The sequence below is a fragment of the Micrasema longulum genome, unplaced genomic scaffold, assembly GCF_059751315.1.
Source record: "Micrasema longulum isolate JH-2025_06_02 unplaced genomic scaffold, ASM5975131v1 h1tg002121l, whole genome shotgun sequence".
Taxonomy (NCBI): domain Eukaryota; kingdom Metazoa; phylum Arthropoda; class Insecta; order Trichoptera; family Brachycentridae; genus Micrasema; species Micrasema longulum.
The window spans coordinates 41754-67056 of record NW_028279286.1 but is presented as its reverse complement, the minus strand read 5'-3'; the positions used below and the strand labels follow the sequence as shown (position 1 = coordinate 67056).

The window sequence follows — 25303 nt, the reverse complement described above, 5'->3', positions numbered from 1 at the left end:
TATTACAAAACAGAAATTGAAAATGTAATTAAGTAGAATAAAATAAATATGTGAATCGTGCCCTTTATAGACATTGACATATCTATAACAATGTACTATCAAAATACCACAATACAATTGTGTATGTCTCATCTCTGAAGCGTGGTGTCCCACCTCTGATGCCTTATGCCCCACTGGCGGGGCGTACGCTCCACCGTGGGAAACACTGGTTAGGGGGTCTTCCGGTGGGCGCCGTCCGGAGGGCAATTCTTTGGCTGCTGTGGACACCAGTCTATCGCTGCTCATTTTGTTTATGTGATCTCTGCAGAATCTTCTACAGGATCTGCTCCAGTCCCTATATCTTTCGATTTCGCACGTTTCTCGTATAAATTCATTAGTTTTTATTTACACGAAACATTACAAGTAAAAAAAACCGTGTATTATTAATTTATTTTCATTATTTTGCTGCCTTTATCGTTAATAGTAATTGATCAAAAGTGAATTCCGAATTAACGAATTCTATTGTATATATCCCTCTTCCTTTCGTCTTCTTTATCTCCTCATCATCAATCTTCTTGCTATGCATCTTTTCGCCCACGTTCAAGAACCTTGGTATATACAAGTAACCCAAAGAAAGGTTTCTTGGTTAACTTTGTGTCTCCCTCACGATTCGTAATTACGGAAGTTTGTCACGGACTCCGCGGCGCGGAGTGCCTAATACTACTTCCCGTTCCTCGACCCTGGAGGTCAAGTCTACTAGAGAGTACTAGAGGTAGGGATAAAGAGAACCAGACACCTCCATAACCATTTGAAAGGCCGCCCTTGGAAAACTCTTTGCAAGAAAATCAACCTTTAAAAATAAATTTCAATAAAAATAAATCAAACTTTGAAAAAAGTTAAATTGATTTTTTCCAAATTTAAGTAATGCTGTAGTTTGATAAAAGGTAAGGAAATCATACGTGTTTGCTATTTTAAAACGTTGTTCTTTCAAAATCACACCATTATTTATATATATATATATATATTAAATAGTAATCTAAAAATTTGCATCACATTTTTTGTACCACAATTTTTTTTTAAAAGTAGGTTTTTTAAAAAGAATAAGTAAAAATCTCAAATTAAATACAAGTAATCTAATTTTTATAGAATTTTTTTTATCGCATTTCAATTATTGTTATAGTGTTCTCTTTCTGAGCACTGAAAATCAATACAATGTCAAGCAGAAAGCTCAGAATAGGGAAATGAGGACAATATTGAGATGTGGAAGATATAGAAAAATTCAGCATATGTTGACGGTACTGAATATGCTTTCGGTAGAGCAAAGAGTAATTTTGAATACTTAAGTGTTAATATTTAAATTTAAAAAAAAAATATTGCCCGAATACATGTTTTGTGATGTTCAGCGTAATAAAGAAATTCATCGCTATCCTACGAGGGGAGGTGAACGTTTCAGACTCCCCAAAACAAGAATCCAGGCAACTCAAAAAAATCTGTATCATAAAGGACTTGCCAAAATATATTAAGGATGCTTGCTGGGTCTATCGCTTCGTTTCGTGGGATGGCGATGATTTTTGCTAAAAACAGACATCCATATTGGTAGATAGAGTGTCATCGGAAAGTTTCTGGATTTCACAACAATGTTTTGTTTTTGAAATTATTTTTGTCTACATACATATATTGTTTATTAGTTAAGGTATAACTAGGTGTTTATATTTTATTTGTACAAATATCTTAATAAATGCATTACATTACTGATTATTAAATGTAGGTACTTGAAACTACAAAAAAGAGTTCTAGGTGACTAGAAAATAAAACACTATTTATATTTTTTAAATTAAAACAAAAGAAGAAATATTTACGTCTTTGTGATTTAACAATATATTAAACATTTTGGGGACGGTTTCAACGAGTTGGAAATAACTCTCTATTAGAAAATGGGATGTATGGAAGCGAAGTATGGACTGGAAAAACAGGAATGAAAGTAGGCTGAATGTTGCGAAATGCGATCTCTCAGGTGAATATGTGGTAAAATGATGTACGATAAATACACAAATGTCGAGATCCGTGTATTATGTAAAGCTGAAACAAGCATTATCGAAAAAATCAAGAAAGGCGCTCTGCGTTGGTTTGAACATGTAGGGCGAGTGGGCAGCAAAAGAACGGGTTAAAACATTTTCAATGTAAATGTTGATGGATTTAGAAATAGAAGGAAGACCGAGAAAGACATGGCATGACCAAATCCAAAAAATATTTGAAGAAGGATATGTTGAAAGTCGGAATAATCGACGCTCGTGCAAGAGATGTAGCAATTGCAGAGGAAGAAGATATCACAAAACTTATAGCGCTGATAATACGGTACATAAAAAAATTAAAAAATTGACTTAGTTTAATAATAGTCTAAAAATAAAATAAAACTACCAAACTTCCTCACTAACCCACTACATGCTCTTACAGTTAAAATAAAAAAATATGACATCATATTAGTTGTTAATACATAGGTTACTGTTTTATGATGTAGAGAGGTATTTTCTTGCATAATATTATATATTTGGATAAACTTATAGCCGGCAAATAAATTGGGTTATATTTCATAGCCCTCGTACAAGACATAATCTATCAACCTTAAGAATATTGTGGAATAGTGAATACACGCATAAATATTATTTCGCCAGAATTGTCGAGCGGCCATTTCAATTTGACGTAAAATATTATACGCTGATATTAATAATTCCGTAGGATAAAGGATGTTAATATTTTAATACTAACTATAACACTAAATGTTATATAGTAGACGTAAATTAGTACAGAGTATAATTCATTATTTTTTCAAAGATAGATGTCGCTAATCTTCTTTACACTTTATTCTTTATAAAAATTTGACATCCATGGGAAAGTAATATTTAAACTAAGTATATACAGAGAATAAAAAAATTGCACTCGAATATAGAAGTAAACAAACTTCATGTAGGACGAATGGTGAGTGTGACACAGGTGATATTGAAATTACTCCGCCTGTGACGTCTCAAGTTCTCTACGGTGAGTTGTCCTGATTAGAGGCCTGACTTTCCGGTAACAGAAAATGTATAATTTCACCTTTTGGCATATTTTTTTTAGTGTTATTTTTTAACATAAAAAAAATATATTTCTACGTACCTATATTTACTTACATTTTTATTTATCATTCATTTTATTTTGCTTTGTATGTTTATTTTTAATTATATTTTGTATGTGCATATGTATATATTTAATTGGATTGTTATTTTTTGACATTAAAAAAAAATATATATTTATTGTAAAAATATACTTTAAACTAATTTTTTTGTAACATTTCCTTTTTTTTAATGCACTTTAGACACAATTTAGAAACTGCCGAGTTATAAATGATATATATTATGTTGACGTATTTTTTTTTTCATTTAATTTATATCTGAAGTGTTTATTTCCAATAATTGCATATTTTTTGTAAGCTAAAAAGCACTGTATGCCGTACATATTAATAAATAAACAATTAACACTCTCATTGGTTGATTTCGGAGAACTAGTGACGTCGATCAAAGTAGTTTATTTTTATCAAAATTATTTTTAATATTTTTTTCATTCATTTTCGAGAAACTTCATTGTGCGATTAAAGGCTTTAATTTTTACAGCGCGTATGAAATATTTTTTTGTTCAATTTCTGGCACCTGAAGCGTAAGACTGGTCGCCTTGTGTTCCGCGTTACAAAAACTATCCAGATACGCTGCAATTGGAGTGTCGCTGCAGTTCCCTACGCATCAGTAAGAGCAGCTAGGATATAATTGAAGAATAAGCTTACCTATCGTCCCATTGGTCTGTTTGGCAACCACGGGACTTGGCTGCGTCCTTATCGGCGGCGAGGGGGCCGGCTGGTGATGGGGAGCAGGTGGCGGAGGAGCAGTGGGCCCGACAGTGGGGCATGACATGCGAACATCGCGCTTCTTAGAGTTACCTGAGGAAAAAATAAACAATTCATTATACAATACACATTTAATGTATTTATTTAACTGTTTTAACGTTGGTTCATTGTTTTAGATCCCGACTAGCTAAGAAGTTTAGGCAGGATCTTTTACATCACATGCGCTTTTCATTGGATGACGCTAAAACATTAAAAATCATTACTAATTGTGATAAAAACTGAACATTTAAATTTTTTAAAAAGAGATATAATTAAAACAGAAAAAATATTGTGTCAAAGGAATAGTTCATAGAATATAAATGGTCTACATTTTATCCACTTGTAAACAACCTTCTTATATGCATTACAATTGACAGACTGACGTCATTACGTTAGGGTCAAACATGTTACAAAACCTGGGGCGCTATTCTGAACCACTCACGTGGCACGAGAAAACAGTTTTTATCGTGTATTTTGTGTGTAAATACACGAGATAATACGGCCACGAGAGCGTTTGGAATACCAGCCCTGGGGTGCTATTCTGTACCACTCTCGCGGCACGAGAAAACTGTTTGGAATACTAGCCCTGGGGCCCTAAATCGTGAAATTCTTATTTTATATAAATTTGAAGCACAAAACTACATTACATTTAAGATTTAAATTTTTTGCAACGCGGATAGATAACATTTTTGTCTAGGCATTTACAGAGCTTATGCCCTGTCATTGGCTCTCACAAAAGTCAGCAGATGGTAGAGTAAGGAAAATGTGTTAATCATTAAACTAACTGGTAAAAAAAATATAAAAATACTAAAAATATTTTCAAGCGTGGCCTAGTAGGTAAAATGGTTCAGCCGGATAAATCTCACCCACATAATAAGGTTTCAGCTTTTTTACTTCACAAAAGTCAAAAGATGGAAGAGTTAAGAAAAGTGAATGTTTATACATAAGCAGAGTGGTGAATGTTACACAGTGTGTTAAGTGGACACTTTAACTGGCCAATGATGGTCATAAGCCTTGTAAATGCCTAGACATCCATATGAACTTCCCATAAATGTATTTTTTCTGTGTTGCATAAATTTTAAATCTAAATGGCTCCCAGGAGAGGAAATCCAGCCTGTCTTTGAACATTTAGACATACTGAAAACATTGTTGATTGCAATACAATTTAAATTTATTAATATCATCATTTTTTTCCTGGCCCTGATGCTGCATAGTATTGGGTAGTGCATCTGAATTTCGATCGCAGCTTATCAGCTATCATAAATTTCTAATATACAAAAATATTTTTTTTTTTTAAAAAGATAAATATTTGAGTTCTTATTATTTACTCAAATATTTAAATTTTTAGACCATTTTCTAAACGTCGTAAATAGCTCGTGCTGGAAAAATGGATATCGAGTTGTGGTATAGTGTGATTCGAACCTAGGACCTTTGGCCCGTGATTCCACGGGACCACAACCCGCTATAAAAATATGAATAAAAGTAATATGATGCCTTAAGGGTCGTTCACACGTGGACAATACAATAGATATGGTAATATTGTCGTGTCCCAGCTCCATAAATAGCTTCGACCGCGCAGGACAGAACGCTGTGACAATACGACAGTGTAATGCTGCGAAAGTGAATACACGACGGCGTTTATTACGAGCGAGTTCACGAAATATATATTTTATTTATACCAAGATGTATTGGAATATCTTCTTGTTCTTCTTCTTCAGCCTTCTGTCCCCCACTGCTCGTTATAGGCGTCTTCCATTTTCTCGGTCGGTTGCTACTTGCAGCCAATTTTCACCCCCTACAGCAGCTATGTCGTCGGACCATCTTTTTTGTGGTCTTCCGACGCCTCGCTTATTCTCCCAAGGTCTCCATCTTAAAATTGAGGGGTACTTCTTGTGGGGTCTTATCTCGCCACAGGTCTTGCCCATTGCCAATTCAGTCCTGCTAGGCGATCCATGATAGACGAACTAAATAATAAAAAATACATGTTCTGTTGCTATTTTCGGCAAAAAAAATATGTGCAGGAGCGACACGTTCACGTCGAGCAAATTGCTATTGTCACAAGGTCCTGTCCGTACGTATCCACATGAAGTAGGGGTAATCATTGTTTTGCGAAGATCTCAGTGGCGATGTATCGGAAAATAAAACTGTCCTACAAATTGCTGTTTACACGTGGAAAATAGTCGAGTCCTTGGACAAAACGGTATTGTATTGTCTACGTATAAACGCCTATTTAGAAAACAATAGTTGAACTATCACTGTACACGAGTTTGAATGTTCTAGTATTCTTTTGGCTTCGATGGATAATATTTCTTTTATTGTACATAATGTTTATCCATTCGAGGCATAAAACGATGTACATACTCACACTGTCAACTAGATAATTCTCTCCGTAAGTCAATGAACTCTGCATAAAAGTACAGAGCTAACCTAACCTTACCGACAGATTGGCACAACCATATATACATAATGATCGTACTTGAAAGGTAACAACTCATTTCATTGTCTTTTTTAGATGCATTCTGGTTAAGTTTAATATACGGGTATTTCTCATTCCATGTTGTTTTATTGTCGAAAATTGCATTGTTAATTTAAGTGAGTGACCCTCAACGTAGTAATAAGTGGGTAAAATATTATTTTTTAGCTTGTAAATAGGTATACAAAGTCATATATAATTACTTATTTACCCAAACTGTATTCATCTTTTGAAATTTGGTTAATTATCCAAAATAAACAACTTTTATTGGACTTAATTCAACTTATATATTTTTTAAATATACAAGAGTGTAAAATGTGACGCGTTTTGTCGTGTTAGGACATTATCAAACCAACATAAAAATATACACAAAGTTTCCCTACATAATTTACTCACATAATTAATTTCCGCATCTAATGGTGCATAGGGCACTGCATTGGTACACTGCAGCGTATCTAGAAAGACCTTTTTGAATGAATTAAATTTGTATTTTTACTATTAAAATGTACGTGCTTCCACTTTCCATTGTGCTGTATCCCAACTCAACACAGGGCCCTTGGCCTCATAGAGTTTGAAATACGTTGGTAATGTATTTTTTTGTAATATGTATGTATTTGTATAAATAAATAAAATACATAAAAAAATAAAATATTTCAAATGAGTTACGCTACTTATCATAAAACCTGAAAAGAGGATTGTGTACCTAAAAAAACATTGATTTTTTATTAATAATTTATTTTAATTTTACACAATTTTTTGCAAATTCTACCTCTTTAGTTAGTTAAAACTTGTATTAAGTGGCTACTAATAAATAATTTATACACTTGTAAAAGATGAACGACTGTAGAGACATATCGGTATATTCATTTATTTGTTCTTTTACAATTTATGTTTAAAGTTTTTTATATTAAAAATAACGTTCCTTCATTGAGGTGATTTGTGTCGAAGGAAATATTTTATATTATTTTGAAATATGCCTTAGTAAACATAATAAAAACACATAAAACTTAAATGTTTCTAACTATTTGGCCTGATCCAATCATCAATCCGTGCATATCCTACTTCCGTTAAGTACATTATTTCTAATTTTTAAGGGTTTTAATGACTCTACCACTTCCATAAAAAGCAATACACTAAAAAGTGTTATAATAAAAAATGGGCGTCGAACTACCAGTTGTATAATTTTCCAGGTAACAGACTTTAATATCTAGCCTTCTACGATATGTTTTTTATTAAAAGCCATATCGCCATTAAAGTTATGTTAACGTTTGTTGTATTGACACGAGGGGTAAAGACACATTTAACCATGGTACTTTATAAGCGTTCAAGCGTGTGGTAAATTTATGTTTTTTGCAAAATACCAAAGCCATTGTGCTTTAATGGGGTCAAAAAGGTTATAGCACTTTATCCATTAAACTTTATAATTATTTTAGTTTATTGATATAATTATATTGAGTCGTTACAATAAAAACATGATAGTACAGGTTCAATGGTTCAGTTCCATTATCCATAAGGACAATTAGTAAGTACTCAAAGTATAAAATTGCCATTAATAAATGGATAGTGGAGGAAGGTTGCACACGGTTCGATGAGTGGATCAAGCCAAATGGGTAAAATGTGTGTACTGTTTATGAAATTTGGTCTATTGGTATAAATTTGTTATGTTTTTTATGATTATTTTAGTTTATATTGTTTATTATGTTAATGATGATTAGATTAATAAGATTAATTTGTTTTTTTTTAATTATCATTATTATGTTAACTTTGTTAAATAACTAATTTAAAGCATGTTTCATATTTTGTAAAATGATTCCCTCGGCACGGGACACCCAGTGAGGGAACATTATTCTGTATAAAAAAAAATACAAACAATGTAAAAGTATAAATAAATAAATAAATGGAAGCACATTTATTAGTTAATTATAAAATGAAAAGATTTTAATTTTGAAAACTTTTTTGACAAGCAAAACGTTTTTTGAACAGCGGAATTTTGTAATAAGGCGATAAGGTAAGGCAGTTCATAATTTTACAAAATCAGATTTTAATATATTATTATGACTAGGCATAATGTATTATTATCATTTTGCGGCTTTCAAACATTTAAATTTTGGGACAATATTCTTATGGTGGTAAATAACCGTGTTAGAAAATGGGAAACAAGTTGCGGTGAAGCAGTATTCGAACGTCGGACTCCTGATCCAGAGTCCACGACACCGCCAATTTTCAACTCGAGAATACAAATAAAATTAACTCATTTTCGCAACTAACATTTTTATTTATCAAATTACGTATATTTGAACAGACACATTGCAATCACGAAAAAAATGGCGATAGAAAAATATCACATACTACAACACTGATAAAAATATGTGAAATGGTTCAGATAATTAATTGTATTTTCAAAATCAATATGATATTGTGTAATTTTTTTTTCATTATTTTTAAAATACAATTGTTAAAAAACACGGCTTCATAAAAACGCGACAAGATTGGCCTTGACTTTCGTTACGTCAAGATTCGTGAAATATATGACAATATATTTAAACGGTCACAAAGACGGTAAAAAATTTACCGAATCGTGAAATATTTTATTTGTTTTTTATTTATTTATTAATTACATTATACATACATTTGTTAAGGACAGAGACACAGTTTATAGCGACACAATCAGGAACAACCCATGTATGTGAACTTGCTCCGACTCGCTAGAAAATCCGTGTTGAGTCGGGGCACTTGTAATGCATTCATAACCATACATTCACACACGTACATACATATATATTCGCACATACATATTTTTTTAAAATAAGCAAATAATAAGGAATATTTTTAAAGTACTGTAAAGCAGTGATGGTTTTTTTGTGATTTATTTCATTTTTACATTTGGATCATTTTTTATCTGTTTTCGATGTATATAATATTTAAACATATATGTGTGTATTTTTCATAGTAATAAGATTTTTGAGATGTTATGGAATTAAGAGATAATAATATATATACGAGTATATAAGATCTATGCAATAAGCACCTACTGACGAAATGCAGTCACGCAGTTCAGTAGGACTTGATAAATGGTATTATTTTTTGTATATGAATAAATAATGAAGAAGAAAAAAAGCTATAACTGATTGGTTGTTGTTTCCCAAACCGGTGATGTTTCAAAGCGGATCATTTTTATTGATTTGTTCATACATTTTTGAGAAACTTCAGTGTATAATTAAATACTCTTATTTTTACCGAGTTTAGACGCGAAAACATGTTTTTATATCCAATTTCCCGTAGGAATAAACTTTATCATTATCAACTAAGTACAGCATGTAAATATAAATCAGAAAACGTTTTGAAAACAGAATATTTCGAGAGCATTTTAGTTATAAAAAATAAAGCATTTTTTTAGTACCTAAATTTGTGTAAAATACTCACAAAGCCTTATACACTTCATTGCTAACTAGATTATTTCAGTCGGTTTGTAATTTATAAACTACGTATGCGTACAAGACAGAAATGTTAGTTTTATTAGCAGGTAGGCAGCACATAATGACAGTTCGTTAAATGCAATGAACGTCAATCAATCATAGGATCCAACATAACAAAATAGTCAAATGTAAGAGAAAGTCTACAGAGAATCTACTTTTGCGTAATAATGTTAATAAATGTATTATTTAGTATACAATATAAAATTGAAATTTATTACATGCGTGCACAATAGTATTCAATAAAGATGGGCAATCAAAAGAAAGTCCGTAATCAATTGAATGTAATTTTTCAATCATTTATAGGTTTTCTCTGCTTTATCATTGGTCATTTGTAGGTACTACAAAGCACATTTTCTGCAAGTAAGTACGTACTTATTATTATAAGTTTGGGTGATAGATGTTAAATTAGTCGATCCGCATTGTGATTAAATTAATGGTTAGGGCGTTCGCCTACCATAGAAAAGGTCTCAGGTTCGATTCCGACGTGTTCGACATGAAATATGTATTTAAAAAGGCTATTTACATAACAATATTTCGTAGTCCCTGGACTGGCATTGGCGTTAATGAACAGTTACTTGTACCTTAATAAAATAAAAATAATTAAGATACGCTGCAGTTTGTGTACCTATGCAGTACCCTATCCACCATTAGGTGTGGAAAATGAAAGATGATGATAAAGCCGTAAAAATCTTCATCGTAATTTGCTGATTTTTGATCTGACGTCTTAATTTGGCGGCCTCCGTGGTGTAGTGGTCAAGACGCTTCGGTTTCGGCTTGATTCACTCACGGAAGGTTCCGGGTTCAATTCCCGGTGAGAACACAAAAGTTAAAATGTGATTTTTCTCAAGCCTGGGTGCTCTGTGATGTAATTCACCACTGTAATTAGGCCTCCTGGCCTGTTGTGGTGCAAAAAAATGTAAATTTAACTTTATGTGAAAATGAACAAAAACGATAATAAATTTTAATGTTTTTCTTCCATCCCTATTGTAATTAACTCAAATAAAATGTTTTGTTTTCATTCATGATCATTTTGTAGCTCAATTAAGTTCATTGCAAAATATTAAAAAAAGTAAAGCATTTTTAAAGCATTTTGAAAAACATCTTTCAAAAATATTTACCGCTTTTAAACAGATATCTTTATGACAAATAATATAAATAGGATATGGGTAGTTTAAATTGTAACATTCAGTACCAAAGTAAGTAATAAAAATTCCATTAGATTAGTTTTTGTAATGTGTTAATATTGGAGGACGTGTTAGCATAAAATAATAAAAATTATTAATGAAAAACAATTTACTTCTGACGCCAAAGCTGCCAAATCTCTCCCTATTGACGACACTCTTGTATTTCTTCTCTCCTGGTAACTGTATCTTGGGCTGCAACTTCTCGTGGTATTTATCTGGGAACTTCTCTGAAGCCGAGCGATATAATCGCTCCTTTGATCCTTGGGCACCCATGTTCTCCTAATACTCTTAAATTTCACCAAACTTTTCACTCGACGGAACCACCAATAAGAACCTTTTTTTTTTTAACGATCAAAGCACTATAAATCATTTCGTTTTTATTCCGAGGCTTCGTTTCTTTTATTAAAACAACATTTTCAGGTTTCAGAATTTCACATATTCTCACTCATCTTTTTATCACACCAATGTTTTTCACTTTCAGTTTTCTCAAGTATTTTCTAATTCAATTCTAGTAATTAAAAATATATATGAATTTTATAACATTGTCAAGTACGCATTGTTTAGTGTATAATATTGACCATGTTCAGGACAAAGGTTTCAAAAATTCTGAAAAAAGCGGTTTCTTTTTTTCAAATGCATTTTTAACCAATAGCGTTGGTCTTTTTGTGCACATTCTGGCCAAAAGATTTTAGTCAATAGACGTTTCCAGTTCAAATAATTTTGCTAGCATGTGTATAAGACCCACCCAATTGATTTGAAACACATTTGAAATAATGAAACTACCTTTGCTAAAATTGTGGTTTGAAACCATTGTCCTGAACACGTTCGACGTGCAAAGTAATTTCAAATATTATTGTGACATATTTCAATAGTTATTACAATAACTTTTTTTTAATTTCCAATAAATTGTTTTGGAAATTAGACGTAAAGCTTTCTTTGAAGTGGGAGTCAGTGCTAAACCAGCTCCTCCAAGATCTATTGCTTACGTGACCATGTAGGTTTCGCATTTTCTATAATAATGAATCAAACTCCGTACATCGCAATTAAAATCAATGTATTTCTACGACCAAATCACATATAATAAGAGATCATAGATATGCCAAAAACGTTTTGATAAGTGTTTTCAAAAATATTTGTGACGATGATCGCGTGAAAATTGTACTTAAAACAAAATGACATAATATATTATTGCACAATACTATTCTGGTCACGTAAAGCTACATTGAGCCAAGGATTTACGTATAAAAATCATGTTATTAATGCACAACTTCACACTATTTTGCATAAAAATCTGTGTTAAATGTAAATTTATTGACAAGATACTAATGAAATATTGTTAAGCTCATAAAAGTCTGCCATTTTATGTGTTCAATGATAAATTATTGTATCCGCTATTACATCGTTTTGTATGAATGTCGTATAAATGTTGTGTTTATGGTATATATATAATTTAAAATGTATTAGCCAGAACACACAAAAATGTGCGTGAGTCTTATTGTTTTTTTTTTATTATTGAAAAGGAAATTTTAGCGTTCTTATATTTTTCCCAAATATTTCAATTTTTGGTGGCCATTTTCAACGAGTTGTAAATTACTCACTATTAGAAAATGGAAATGAGGTTGGGTTAGAGTGGGGTTTGAGCCTCGGACTTTTGATCCGTGAGTCCGCGACTTTAGCCACGAGACCACGACCCAATTATTGATTTACTTTTATGTGCCTTTGTTTTATTATAAAGCATTACTGGCCCAGTTTTATTTTGTTTCGTTTTCTCTATTAATTTTGAATTCTTAGTAAAAACATTGAAACATTAGAAAAAATACAAGTGTACTTTAACGTCAAACCTATCAAGTAATACTGTTCTTACAACACGATTAAAAATGTTAACGATATATTATATAATTATTTTTATTTGTTGACGATCTCATCAAAAAAGCCGTTTAAAATAAGCGCAGACCTGCACGCTTTAATGTAAATAAATCATCAGCTCTATCATAGTACCTATCAAACCTAATAGCGACGCCATTTTGTACGTCATAAAAGTCCTAATGATGTTTATCCACAAATATACATAGGTACTGGCCTACATGCGAGCAGACTTTATGGATCAACAATGAACAAGATGGATGCGCCATCAAGGAAAATAATCCCTGACAGGTTTACCCTCATCATAAAATGGACAGATTAAATATAAAAGGTCAGATAATTATAATTTAGTATAACAAACAGTTTTCTATCATTATTCCTATGAACCATATTTACAACTTCAGAGAATCGTGAACGATCCATTACATATACATACTACATACATATCTACTCATGTAAATGTAAAAATTAACAGGACAATCAATATGATATTTTTATTTTAAATTAATTTAGGATAAAGTTTTCCTGCATTATAGTTATAAAATAAATATTAAATTGTTTAGCGAAATTTCCAATCTTTTTCTAAAAAAAAAATGCAGGTGATCCGATATTACTTTGATAAATTTTGTAGATGGTGAAGGTAGGAAATACGAAGATTATATAAAATACAGATAAATATTGAATTTTTAGTTAATATGTGTCCCAACAAGGAAAAATAAGAAACTTTTCTCGGGTTTGTGTTTTATTTTATTTTATTTTTTTTTATTTAAATCTTAAAATAGGGCACACATATCATACATATTGTTATGTGTGTTCTAATAATAACATTACAAATATATTTAATTTATAAATTGTTTATCACATATGTCTTGACCATTATTTTAAATTTTGATATGTTTTTTTCTTCATAAATATTTTTTTTCATTTCGTAATACTTTTTAATTGCTTTAAATAAAATTGAATTTTGTGACTTTGCCTTTTTCCTAAATGGAAGTCTAATTTTGTTCTTTTCTCTAGTATTGTGATTGTGTTCATGCTGGTTCCGATCAATTTTTTTCCAAAATTCTGTTTTTTTATTAGAGTTTATAATTTTATGAACAAATATCATTGTATTGTAAAATATTCTTTGTTTATATGTTAATAATTTCATTTCATTTACCATCGACTTTACCCTCGTATATCTGTTTTTTTTCAAAATGATTCTAAAGGCTTTATTTTGTAATACAGTTAGTTTATCTATGTTTTCTTTGTTTGATAAAAATAAAATGCTACTACAGTAGTTAACGTGTGGTTCAATAATTGCTTTGTAAATAGTTTTGCAGGAGTCCTTATCAATAAATCTTCTGATCCTTCCCAAAATTGATATTTTTTTTGCAATCTTATTTATTACCATCTTAGCGTTTTGGTGAAATGTAAGTTTTGAATCCAACATTACACCTAAATATTTAATTTCAGTGACTTCATTAAGTTTATTAGTTTTCATTTATTTTTATTTTAAATCTTGAAATAGGACACACATAGACAAATACTTATGTGTTCTTTAATAATTACAATGTATATGTATTTATTATTGATATTGAAAGCATTAACTTTGTAGTCAAAAACTTTACTAAATTTAAAAGTTTGTAAGTAAAAATTCTTGATGGAAGTTCATTGTAGTTTATTAGAGAATACTTAATAAACTCCTTACTCCTTACACTTCACGGTCACTCAATATTCCAAATTTATGGATTAAAGTATCACTCGTTTTGTATTTCTAGAATAATTTTTTTAAATTTAATTTTACTAAATTAATTTTACAAAAGTTAAGAAAATGATTCAACTTCTACATATCATGACAATTGATCAAATAATCAAATTCAATGTTGCTAATGAAATAAACAAAATTATTAAAGGAATAGTTCCGAGATATTTTCAAAATAAACTAAAAAATAATGAGTTCTTTCTTAACTATGCAACAAGAGGATCTAAAAATATTAGACTGGAAAAGAAATCAAAAGCAATGTCCCAGAACTGCCTTATGTACAAGGGAATACAATTATTTGAGTAAATGCCAGAAAGCATAAAAAAATAAATAAATGTAAATATATTAAAAATTAATGTAAAAAATATTAGGTAAATAGTGAATATAATTAATGAAAATGTACATATAAAATAGTGAATATTATAAATTAGGATATTAAGTGTATAATAGTGTTTAATAGTGATAAATAATGTTAATATTGTGTTGTAAATATATATTAGACTGTGTTAATCATAGAACTAAATAAAATAAATAATAATAATAATAAAATGTTATTAAATATATGTGTATAACCACTTACCAACTTTTGAATATATAGTGGGTTTTGTATGTTGGTTTAATTAGTGTCCTGACGAAGAGACTGGTTACGCCTCGAAACCAGTAGACATAGAAAAGTCGGTTAGTAGTTATATACAAATATTTAATAACATTTATTTAATTTATAAGTAGTTGATTATAAGTAATGAAATAATAAATAAATTATAAATATATTATAAATTACATTTTTACAATCAATTAATAACTTTTTTCGCTCAATAGAACAAAATAATACATATTTTGTAAAAATAGAGATTCAAACAATACTTTGAAAGTCTCATTTGTCTAATTAAAGGAAAACTAATTGGGCAAGAGCGCAGAAGTGTTAAGGATGGTAGGAACAATGAACTTATTTGTGAGTTCTTGGAACACCAAGAATATCCATGAGTGTTAGCAATGAGTTGTGTGGTAAGAAGACCACACTCATCTCCACAAGTATTCTCCAGCCATCAGAGAAAAGCTGACCTGACTGCGTACTTCAACGCGCAGGTAAATAAGTAATAGTCAACAACCAACTATGAAGATACAGAATGATTACAGATCAGGATCTTCATTTTTGTATTGAGAAACACACAACAACAGACATATTTTATTTTATTTAACTTCTACATCGTTCATAATACTCAGCCACCGTACTGGATGTTAGTGAAACATACATAGTTTCTCTCTAATCGTAGTTTGGAATTCGAAAATAAGTTGTGAACTATTAAAAAAACATTGTGTTAGTACACTTGTATGTATATACATTTGTATGAACCACTTTAATTTAGAGTTATACTTCGACCGGTTTCGAGTTAACTACCTCATCTTCAGGAATTAACTTAACTTACTCGAATTATAACTCTAAATTAAAGTGGTTTATACAAATTTATAAACATATAAGTGTAAAATGTCATGCCACTAAGTAAAAAATGTTTTTGATTACAATAATACATTGTGTAAGTGTTTATAAGTGGTCAATAAGTGTAGACAAAAAGTGGAAAAAGAAAACTATTAACTTTTAAGCATTTTTTTACACATTATTCTTACCAAAATATACGACAAGTAGTGAATAACGGAAAGTTTTAAACAACAGTACGCTTGCTACTTTAAAATTATAAAAAAGTGTTTGAATCCATTTAAACCGTTTAAAAATGTATTAATTTGTGACGCGAATGTAGATACCATGATTTAACTATCTGGAACACTCCCACGATAATTTCCAATTGCAATACGTAAAGTGAAATTATTGATGAACACATCAATATGATTTTCTTTTTAATAACATACAAAATGTCAATCCAAACCACTCTCATACACACATTTATCTAATATATATTTTTTAAAATTAAAGTGAGCGGGGATTTTGGGTGCCCATTATTAAACGAAATGAAATAATACGGACCAAAATGGATACAAAGTCATTGGAACAATAGGCATCATACCTCCCTCGGTAACTATACATGGGCATCAACCATTTTCCAGGAATTAGCAAACAGCCTGTTAACCACACGTGCAACAGTAACTACCTACCCAAAATCTGCGGAAGCAACCCTTCGGATATTTTTATTTGTTTTTTAATCCAGAGTGATGAAATTTTTCAATGTAAAAAATTAAGTTGAAAATTTTTTTTTCAACAGATTTTTCTCGATTATGAAACCGGGTGTGACAATTGATACGTGCTTTTTTTGTTTTTCTTTTTTATGTATTGACTATTTACTGTGTCATAATAACTGCACATATACCCGCCTGCATTGAATAAAATAAAACTATTACTAAACAACTAATTGAGAATTAGTAAAAAAAATCCGTAGTAAAATAAATACATTTAAATATTGGATAATCATAAATACGCATAATACAACGGGTTTTCTGTTTGTCATACATGAAATCGCGGTATTCACAAGATTACTCAATCTCCTACTATAATTAAAGACACACATCGTCAGACCGATGTCGATCACGACGAAACCCGGTCACTGGTAAAAATTTATAAATAAAAGTGGAATAAAACTATATACGTATTTTTATTATTATAATTTAAATGCAGTTCCACTTAACCATAATCTTAGAGTTACTTTAAAAAATAAATAATACGAGAATACTTTTCCACCAACTCTCCTCTCTTCATGGTAAAGTGTATGTTTTTAGTTAATTCTTGTTTCAAACATTGTTTGAAATCATACGATTCTTTATCTGTTCCTAGAATATGTCCATGTACTTGTAATTTTCTCAAACTGAACGGTTTGAGTAGGTAGGAAGAAACTTCCTTGAGGCAATATGCCCGCCTTTATATGTATATAAAGTGTAAAATAAAATAAAACACATTGAATAAAATATTCTTACTATGATTATAATACGATCAACTACATTAATTTAATCAATCCTCAACATAATTTTTATGAAGCTGTAAGACTCAACGTTTAATGCCTACGTTGGTATCGTTTTACGAAGCATTTGAAAGTTTAACTTGAAAATTAAGCAGTCGATTTGGGAAACGAGGGTTCTAAAATAACTGCTTGAGTCAGATAATAAATCTGCCGGTGCAATGTCGCTGGTCGCAATTTGGTTGCTTTACTAAATGGGCTGAATACAGAGCCATCTGTCACCGCAGGAGACCGGGGTATCGTGAGAGGATTTATGGGATAATATGAAGAGGTGAATCAGGGCGAAACATGCGGAAAATAACAAGTGTGAACGTGGTTAGACTAAATCATTTTAACGAAGAAATGTGGAGCAATTAGCAATAATGAACAAAAAGTTATACCTATAAGTACGAAAATTCGTAAAATCACCTTCTTTTGGTAAATCGAATTCACACATTTTAGGACAAATATTACTGTTAATTATACCTACTGATTTCATGGTTGTAAAAAAAAAAGTTCTTAGGTTCTAATGGTTTGTTTGAGAATCAACAAATATTTCATTTATTAAGTCGGAAATGTACATGCACCAACGAAATAAATACATAGAAAATAGAAGTTCATTTGGTTCAAGAAAAACATTCTAACCTCAATTAACCTTATTAATATCATGGTTACATATATTTTATCTTTGACTTTAATAGAAATTATCAGGTCGGAAGTTTATTAATTCTAAAATTAAATATACTGTTTATATAATATATATAAAATTAAATATATATATATTTTTACATATTTATTTGACTAATCAGCGCTTACACCCTCTAATGGGTCAAATAAATAATTTGAAGTATACCAAGTCTGTTTAATTATAATTTAAATGGAATTTCATGGTTATGATACAAGATTTTAACTTTAAGAGATTTTTCACATTAAAAAAGCTTTAAGAAATACAGCCCTGATTTTGAATTAAAAATTAACCAATCGGGTAACCCCACCTCTACCCCCCTCGCTCAAACTCCCTACCAATTCTTCAATATAAGATTAAATATTTTTTTAATAAGGCTTAGTGCATGTTCAAAAATGGTGATGTTTGCACCTCTATAAATCTGCATATAATTGATTTATTTTTGGAAATACTATATATATACTACGGTGATGGTGAAGGTGGAGGCGTATTTTAGTATTTGCATGTTGGTGTAGTGAGTGTTCTGACGAAGAAACGGGTACGTCTCAAAACCGGTTGACCAAAAAATCTGTATATACTAATTTAAAAAAAAAATTAAAAAATAAATAAGGAAATCAAACAATTTAAAACAGTGTAAAAAATACTTGATTTACTTGTATTTATTTTTTTACACTTTTATTTTATTGATATATTTAAGATTTTTTTATATTTTATGTAAACATTATTATATTGTGTTACCAAAATGTTTAAAGAGAGAAATCCCTGCAAAAAAACTGCTTTTGCAGTTTGGCGGTAATTAAAAAAATTGTTTAGAAGAATGCTTATGTGAAAAAATTTCAAAAAAAAAATTACTAATATTAGTTAAAAGGAATACCATCAAGATTTTCAACAAATAACTGAAATAGAATTTAAAAGTTTATCATTCATTAAATTAATACGCGATACTTATAACAATATGTGCAAGTTATTTTTCTTTTAAATCGATAAGGTTTCTTTTTATTCTTTTCTTAAGGTATTTTTTTTATTTTATGCAAAAAAAAGTAATTAAAAATATTCTTGTAATCAGATTTTTCCAACATATTCAAGACTTATAAAATATTTAAATGCACGCTGAAAGTTAAAATTTATTTATTTTTATTTAGGAAAAAAACAACAGTTTTTGAATATATTGTATGCAGAAAATAAGAATACATATGTACGAAAATTATGAAAACAGTCAATAAAAAATTTCCGCAGTGGTGTAAGATATTGATTAAGTACATTATCGGTATCAAAATAAAAGCAATTAACAATTGTAAGGTACTTAGAAGTTGCAAATAAAATAAAAATACATATACTTATATACAGTTATAAAAATAAAGTTAATAGAAACAAGATAAATTTAAATTTAAAGAATAAGAAAATAAAAAAGCTGTATAAAAATAATGTAAAAGGTACAAAAATATAATAATAAACATACGAATACATACATAATTACTGAAATCGTAAAACTTAACGTACTGTCTATATATTCATGAGACTACTTTGTAACTTTTCATAAAAACAAGCTATTGTTAGCAAACCTTTTGTGACTGCAAACAAAAACATGACGATCTTAAAATCATGCACCATCAAATGTGAGAACAACGGAGCAAGGAAGTTCCTAGATTTGCAGTGGTAAATATTTGATCGCTCTGGCTGATCGCCAGGCCCGACTGGTTCAAACGAGTCTAAGAAAATGGAAATGTGGGGGAAATTATGGGTACTTTGACCCACATTTCCATCAACACGCTGCATCGCTTTGTAGCGATACTTCAACTTGGGTGTTGGATAATACGCGATACCAACACAGATTTATGTCGATATAATTCAACGATGATGTAAACATGTGTCTCTTAAGTGACGTAAATGCTTATACGAGTGGTGATAATTTCTAGAAATTATCGGATTAAAACTAGTAAAGGAAAATAATAATTAATAATAATAATTTTAACTTATTGAGACATGCGTCTCAACTCCATGGAACCTTAGTCCTGTGTTGAGTTGCGACGAATATATATATTTTTTTACAGTCAATATCACCATATTTACTACATATAACAAAAAGATCATTAAAAATATATGTCAAATCAAATATTAAAAAAAACGTGCAATAAAAAAACATTTAAATGTATTATAATAAAAAAATACTTTATAGTTTTATTCCACTTTTATTTATAATTTTTTTACCAGTGACCGGGTTTCGTCGTGACCGACATCACACAAAACTATAAAGTATTTTTATTATTATAATTAAAACGCAGTTCCACCAAGAAATGTCAGTAGAAAAACTCAATATATTTTAATATTTAAAAAAAAACCAACTTAAATATTAGAAAAACCATTAAGGAGTTTCTCCCTCAAATCCCTTCCCCTAAGAAAGATTCAGTCCTGAAACTCTAAAAAAAAAGATTTAAAAAATGATATTAACTCAACCTAACTAAAAATTTCAATCTGAACACACCACGTGGATACTTAACTTATTATGTCTGCTTATTTAAATTTGGATAAAGCTTTGAAATAAGATACCGGAATAAACATAACACCAGTGGTGCTTTTTCGAAACTCTTGTATACATTTGTACCGTTCTAGTGATTGAATGGGGAGCATGATAACATGATGTTAGAAGTTCTTATAAAATAGATAGTGAGAGGGTCAGTGGAAAAGGGTCAAGACTACAATAGAGAACAGGATGTACGGACTGATGATCAATGGGGTCCACATACCCATTATACAGCACAGGCCTTGGCATGAGCCGGCTGCGTAGCGCGTTGGTAAAACATTGGATATTATCAACATGCACGTGGATGCTATGTGAATAAAGAAATAGTATTTGACATCTAACATTTTGAAATAGGAAGCACGTAATACCGCATGTTTTAAGACCGTTTTTATAGATCAAATTTTGACTCTGAAAATAATAATATTCATTGGGTATTTCAAAGTAAAAAACTTGAAGCAATTAGTTTATAATGTATAAATAATAAATTAAATAATTGTCAATCTGTATCTACGCGAATGAATGATACAGTTCTGTTTGTAAAATAGACACTGAATTCTGGACGAGTGTTTTCGACTCGGTGCTAGTCCAGAACAATGACATATTGCGTTTTAAACAACCCTGGAAATAAATATTTAATATTTTTTTTTATGTTTGAAGCACTAACTTTCTGGTTATTCATTATAATAAAATAAATATAAGAACGGTTTCAACTTGTTTTATTTATTTATTTTTTGTACATGATATTAACTGTACATTGGCGGGCGTATTGCCAAATGGCAGTTTCTTCCAACTAACCATTAAAATAAAAGTTTTATTTTTACAATTTAAGTCGCCCAACATATTCATTAGAAAATAGAAATAAAAAAACTAAACATATACAACAATATAAATAGTTGTATTTGCATGTAAATTACCTTAAATCAATACTGTTACTCAATGGAAAAGGAATAGAGGAAAGAGGAAATAAGAGATTAAGGAAGAGAAAGGAGATATTTCTTCAGACGTAATTTAAACAGATCTACTCTAGGAACATCTTTGAAAGTGGATGGAAGATGATTCCTCAGTCGGGCCGCATGGACACTATATAAGTGTGTATATTGTGGATGGGTATTAAGATGTTGCTTTAAGAATAAGGACGAAGAGTTGAACCATGAACGGATAAGTTTTGAAATTTTCCACGGAGGTATAAAGAAGCGTTAGGACTATGAAGTATAGTAAACAGAAGTGAGATAAAGTAAGAGTCTCTCCGCTGTCTCATTTTGAGTCATTTAATTTGCCTACAATAATCAGAAATGTGGTCACATTTCTAAAGACCAAAAATATACCTTATGCATGTATTCTGAAGTCGTTCAAGTTTATAGAGTTGCTCACAGCTTAAATAAGTCATGGAAACATCAGCGTAATCTAGAATGGGTTGTACGAGAGAGCAATTAGTTTTATATTTTGTAGATTTGTAGCTGTGGGAGCTTTGAAACCAGTCGGTAGAAGAAGTAACATATTTTTTTAAAAACAAAGATGTTTGGCTACCATACCTCTGGCATGGTAGGCAAACGCGCTGACCATTACACCACGAGGCCGACATATACATAATAAACGAATGTACATAAAGGGAAATAATATATAACTTATTTGAATGCTTATTGCGTATGCTTGTACGTAACAGAAATTTGCACCTTATACAGAAAGCAAAAGTTAGTTATAATAGTTCTGACCAATAAGAAAGTTTGGTGTTTTTTAGGTTAATATTTGGTGTATCAAAGTACGATCACATTACACCGTTGCTTCTTCAAGTCTTCACAGGTTACGTTTTCCAGAGAGGGTCGAGTACAAGCTGTGTCGGTTAATGTACAAGGCGATGCATAACACGGCTCCTCAATACCTTAAGGAACTCTGCGTTCCGGACGAGCTGGCAGATAGGCGCATCACTCTCCGCTCAGCCTTCTGTTCTGCAGTAGGGATAGGGCTTTTGCAATAGCCGAACCTTTGGCGTGGAATGCCCTACCTTTAGAAGTTCGAAATTGTCAACAGAATTCCTTTTCAGAAAAAAATTAAAAACTTGTTTATTTGTGAAATCGTTTCCTAACTTGAAAAGTACTACTAGTTTAGATGTAATTTTTAGAAGTACCATATTATGTGTATTATGATTTTTGTGATTTTTCAAATGATTTTTGCTACTTCGAACATACAGAGTTATCTTTATTTTTATTATTATTGAATTTTTCATATTATTTTTTTACCTAAGTTTGTTAATTATTAAAATCCCCAAGTTTTTTTTATATAGAATAACGTATAAAACAACTGTGCAATATTTATAGATATATTGTCATTATATTATTTCATAATTTTTGAATAGAACACTGTTATGTTAAATATATTTATGTTTATGTTTATAAAAGGCATTTGTGCCGTGTACACACTAATAAATAAAAAAAATATAAAAAAATTACAAGATTTGTAAAATTTGTCTGTTAGTAAATAGTAATTAAAAGTTAGACTGTAGATATACCTTATTTTATAAAAAAATAATTATTTAAGTGTAATGAAAAGCGCCCTTGAAGTAATTACTCGCGAAAACGGCGCTATAAAAATTTTCGAAATTTATTATTATTATTATTATGGAAAGTTGTAGGTTTTTGTTAAAATCATTTTTATAATTTTTTCATACATTTTCAGGAAACTTTGACGCACAATAAATGCCCTAATTTTTACCGCGCGTAAGAATACACTTTTTAAATCTAATTTTCCATAGGGCTGAGCTTCCTCATTCCGCTTGTTAAAAATCCTAATCCACATAAACGGGCTTTATACTTATAAGTTTTCTATGATCACAACCACAATACAAAAGGACTGTTGCGTCCATTCCATTCTATGATTTTTTATACGTTATAAAACACTTTTAACGACTAACCTAGTTTTGAACATCTTTAGAAGTTGAAGTCAAAGAATGATGTTACAAAGAATCTAAGCGGTTCTGACACAATAATAATATTATTACGTTAGTACATGCACATGTGTGTTTGATGTGGTGTTGTGACGGTCTAACATTGTGTTGTGTGAAGAATTAAAAATAATATATTCTGCCGTCATAAGAAAGAAGGACGCATCTAACATTTTTTGTAGTTTTGCCTAAACATGTACCTATTTTTTATGTAAAATTTTGTATTTGTTTGTGAAACAAATTAAATAATAAAACCAAAAAAATAGCATTTCGCATTCTAAGCTTATTAATTTTCCGTGTGAATTAAGTGATGTCAAAATAGCAATAATTTTAATCCGCCGAGAAGTAGCAACGTCCCGGGTAGAAAGTGGAATCTTCAGAAATAGTCCTCCTGGTCAAAGTAATGAGTAAACAGGTCCTTCACACGTGCAAGTAGTAAACATCCCATTACAAGGCGTTACGAGGAATTCAGCAAATAAACACACGAGTATTCAGCGAAGAAACGAACAGCCGAAGACCACGAACAAAGAAAATATAAACATCTATCTTTGAATACTCATCGAGATCAAAGAAGTTGGAAAAAAACGCAATCACTTCACAAAGTAATATTAGCACCAATTAAAAACACAGCGCGAATTAAAATTTCCTAGCACACGGAACACTGTTTTTTTTACATAATTAATTAATGAGAACTTTTAGAACAAGCATCGTAATTTATGTAATTCAAATTGCCTGCGCAATGCTTTAAGAGGATATGTGGTAGCAAAGAAGTTTGATTGGTCGTCGGACTGATTATGCAAAACTAAAATCTATAAAATTGAGATTTCGTATTCCTGATTTCCGCACCTCAAAACTGCGGCGATTTTGTTGTTTTTTTCAATAAAATGTATCATTATGAAATTTTCTGTCTTCTTCTTCGCAGTCTCAATCCTGGGGATTGGTTTGCAGCAAAGTCCTGCATCTCGTCCTCCATGGGTCTCTATTCTCTGCAGCCCTCTTCAGCTCGACATATGAGGCGCAGTTTAAATCTTCGCACACTTTCTCCAAATATTCTCGTCGGGGGCGCCCTCTGTAATTTGTCCCCTCAGCCATTCCCTATATGATGTCATGCAGCAGACCCTCATGGCGTAAAATGTGGCCGATCCATTGGGCTCGCCTCTCTGAGATAGTTTCAAATGTTCTGTATTGGTACCATTTACGTTTTTTAAAAAAAAAGGTATTTGTCTAAAGAGGGCAGATAAAACTGTGTGCTTTGAAGGGTTGTTGGATGTTCCTAGCTTCCAGAATAAATTTAAGAAAAAAATCACAACATTAGCGAAACGCGAATGGTAAATACCTATAGTATGTTAAAAAATCAGTGCTTAATCTGATAACGGAAATACGTTTGTATAAGGAAAAATCAGACCGGGTTTCCTCTTAAGCTACTTGTATTAAACTAGACTGAAATTCGCTCAAGTTCGCGTGCGACGCAAAATCTTCAGAATTATTGATTTTTCGTGACTCATTTGCCACTGTTTATTTATTCTGGCGAAGAAAGTTATTTGAATAGGTCTTGTCTGTTGAACGTTCCCTTCCGTCAATCCGT

The 25303-nt window shown here is 30.7% G+C and overlaps 1 protein-coding gene across 1 annotated transcript in view; it reads right to left on the bottom strand.

Annotated features, from left to right (window-relative positions):
• Positions 1-668: 668 nt before the first annotated feature.
• The window catches only part of LOC148272982 (uncharacterized), a 66126-nt gene continuing 41491 nt past the window's right edge, over positions 669-25303 (bottom strand). Inside the window, exons 2-4 of the mRNA XM_088239307.1 lie at positions 11139-11533; positions 3794-3946; positions 669-811 (exon numbers count right to left, since the gene is read on the bottom strand). Of these exons, the coding sequence (XP_088095433.1) occupies positions 669-811; positions 3794-3946; positions 11139-11298 (456 nt within the window). The 5' untranslated portion in view covers positions 11299-11533. The remainder of the gene's footprint in view (positions 812-3793; positions 3947-11138; positions 11534-25303) is intronic.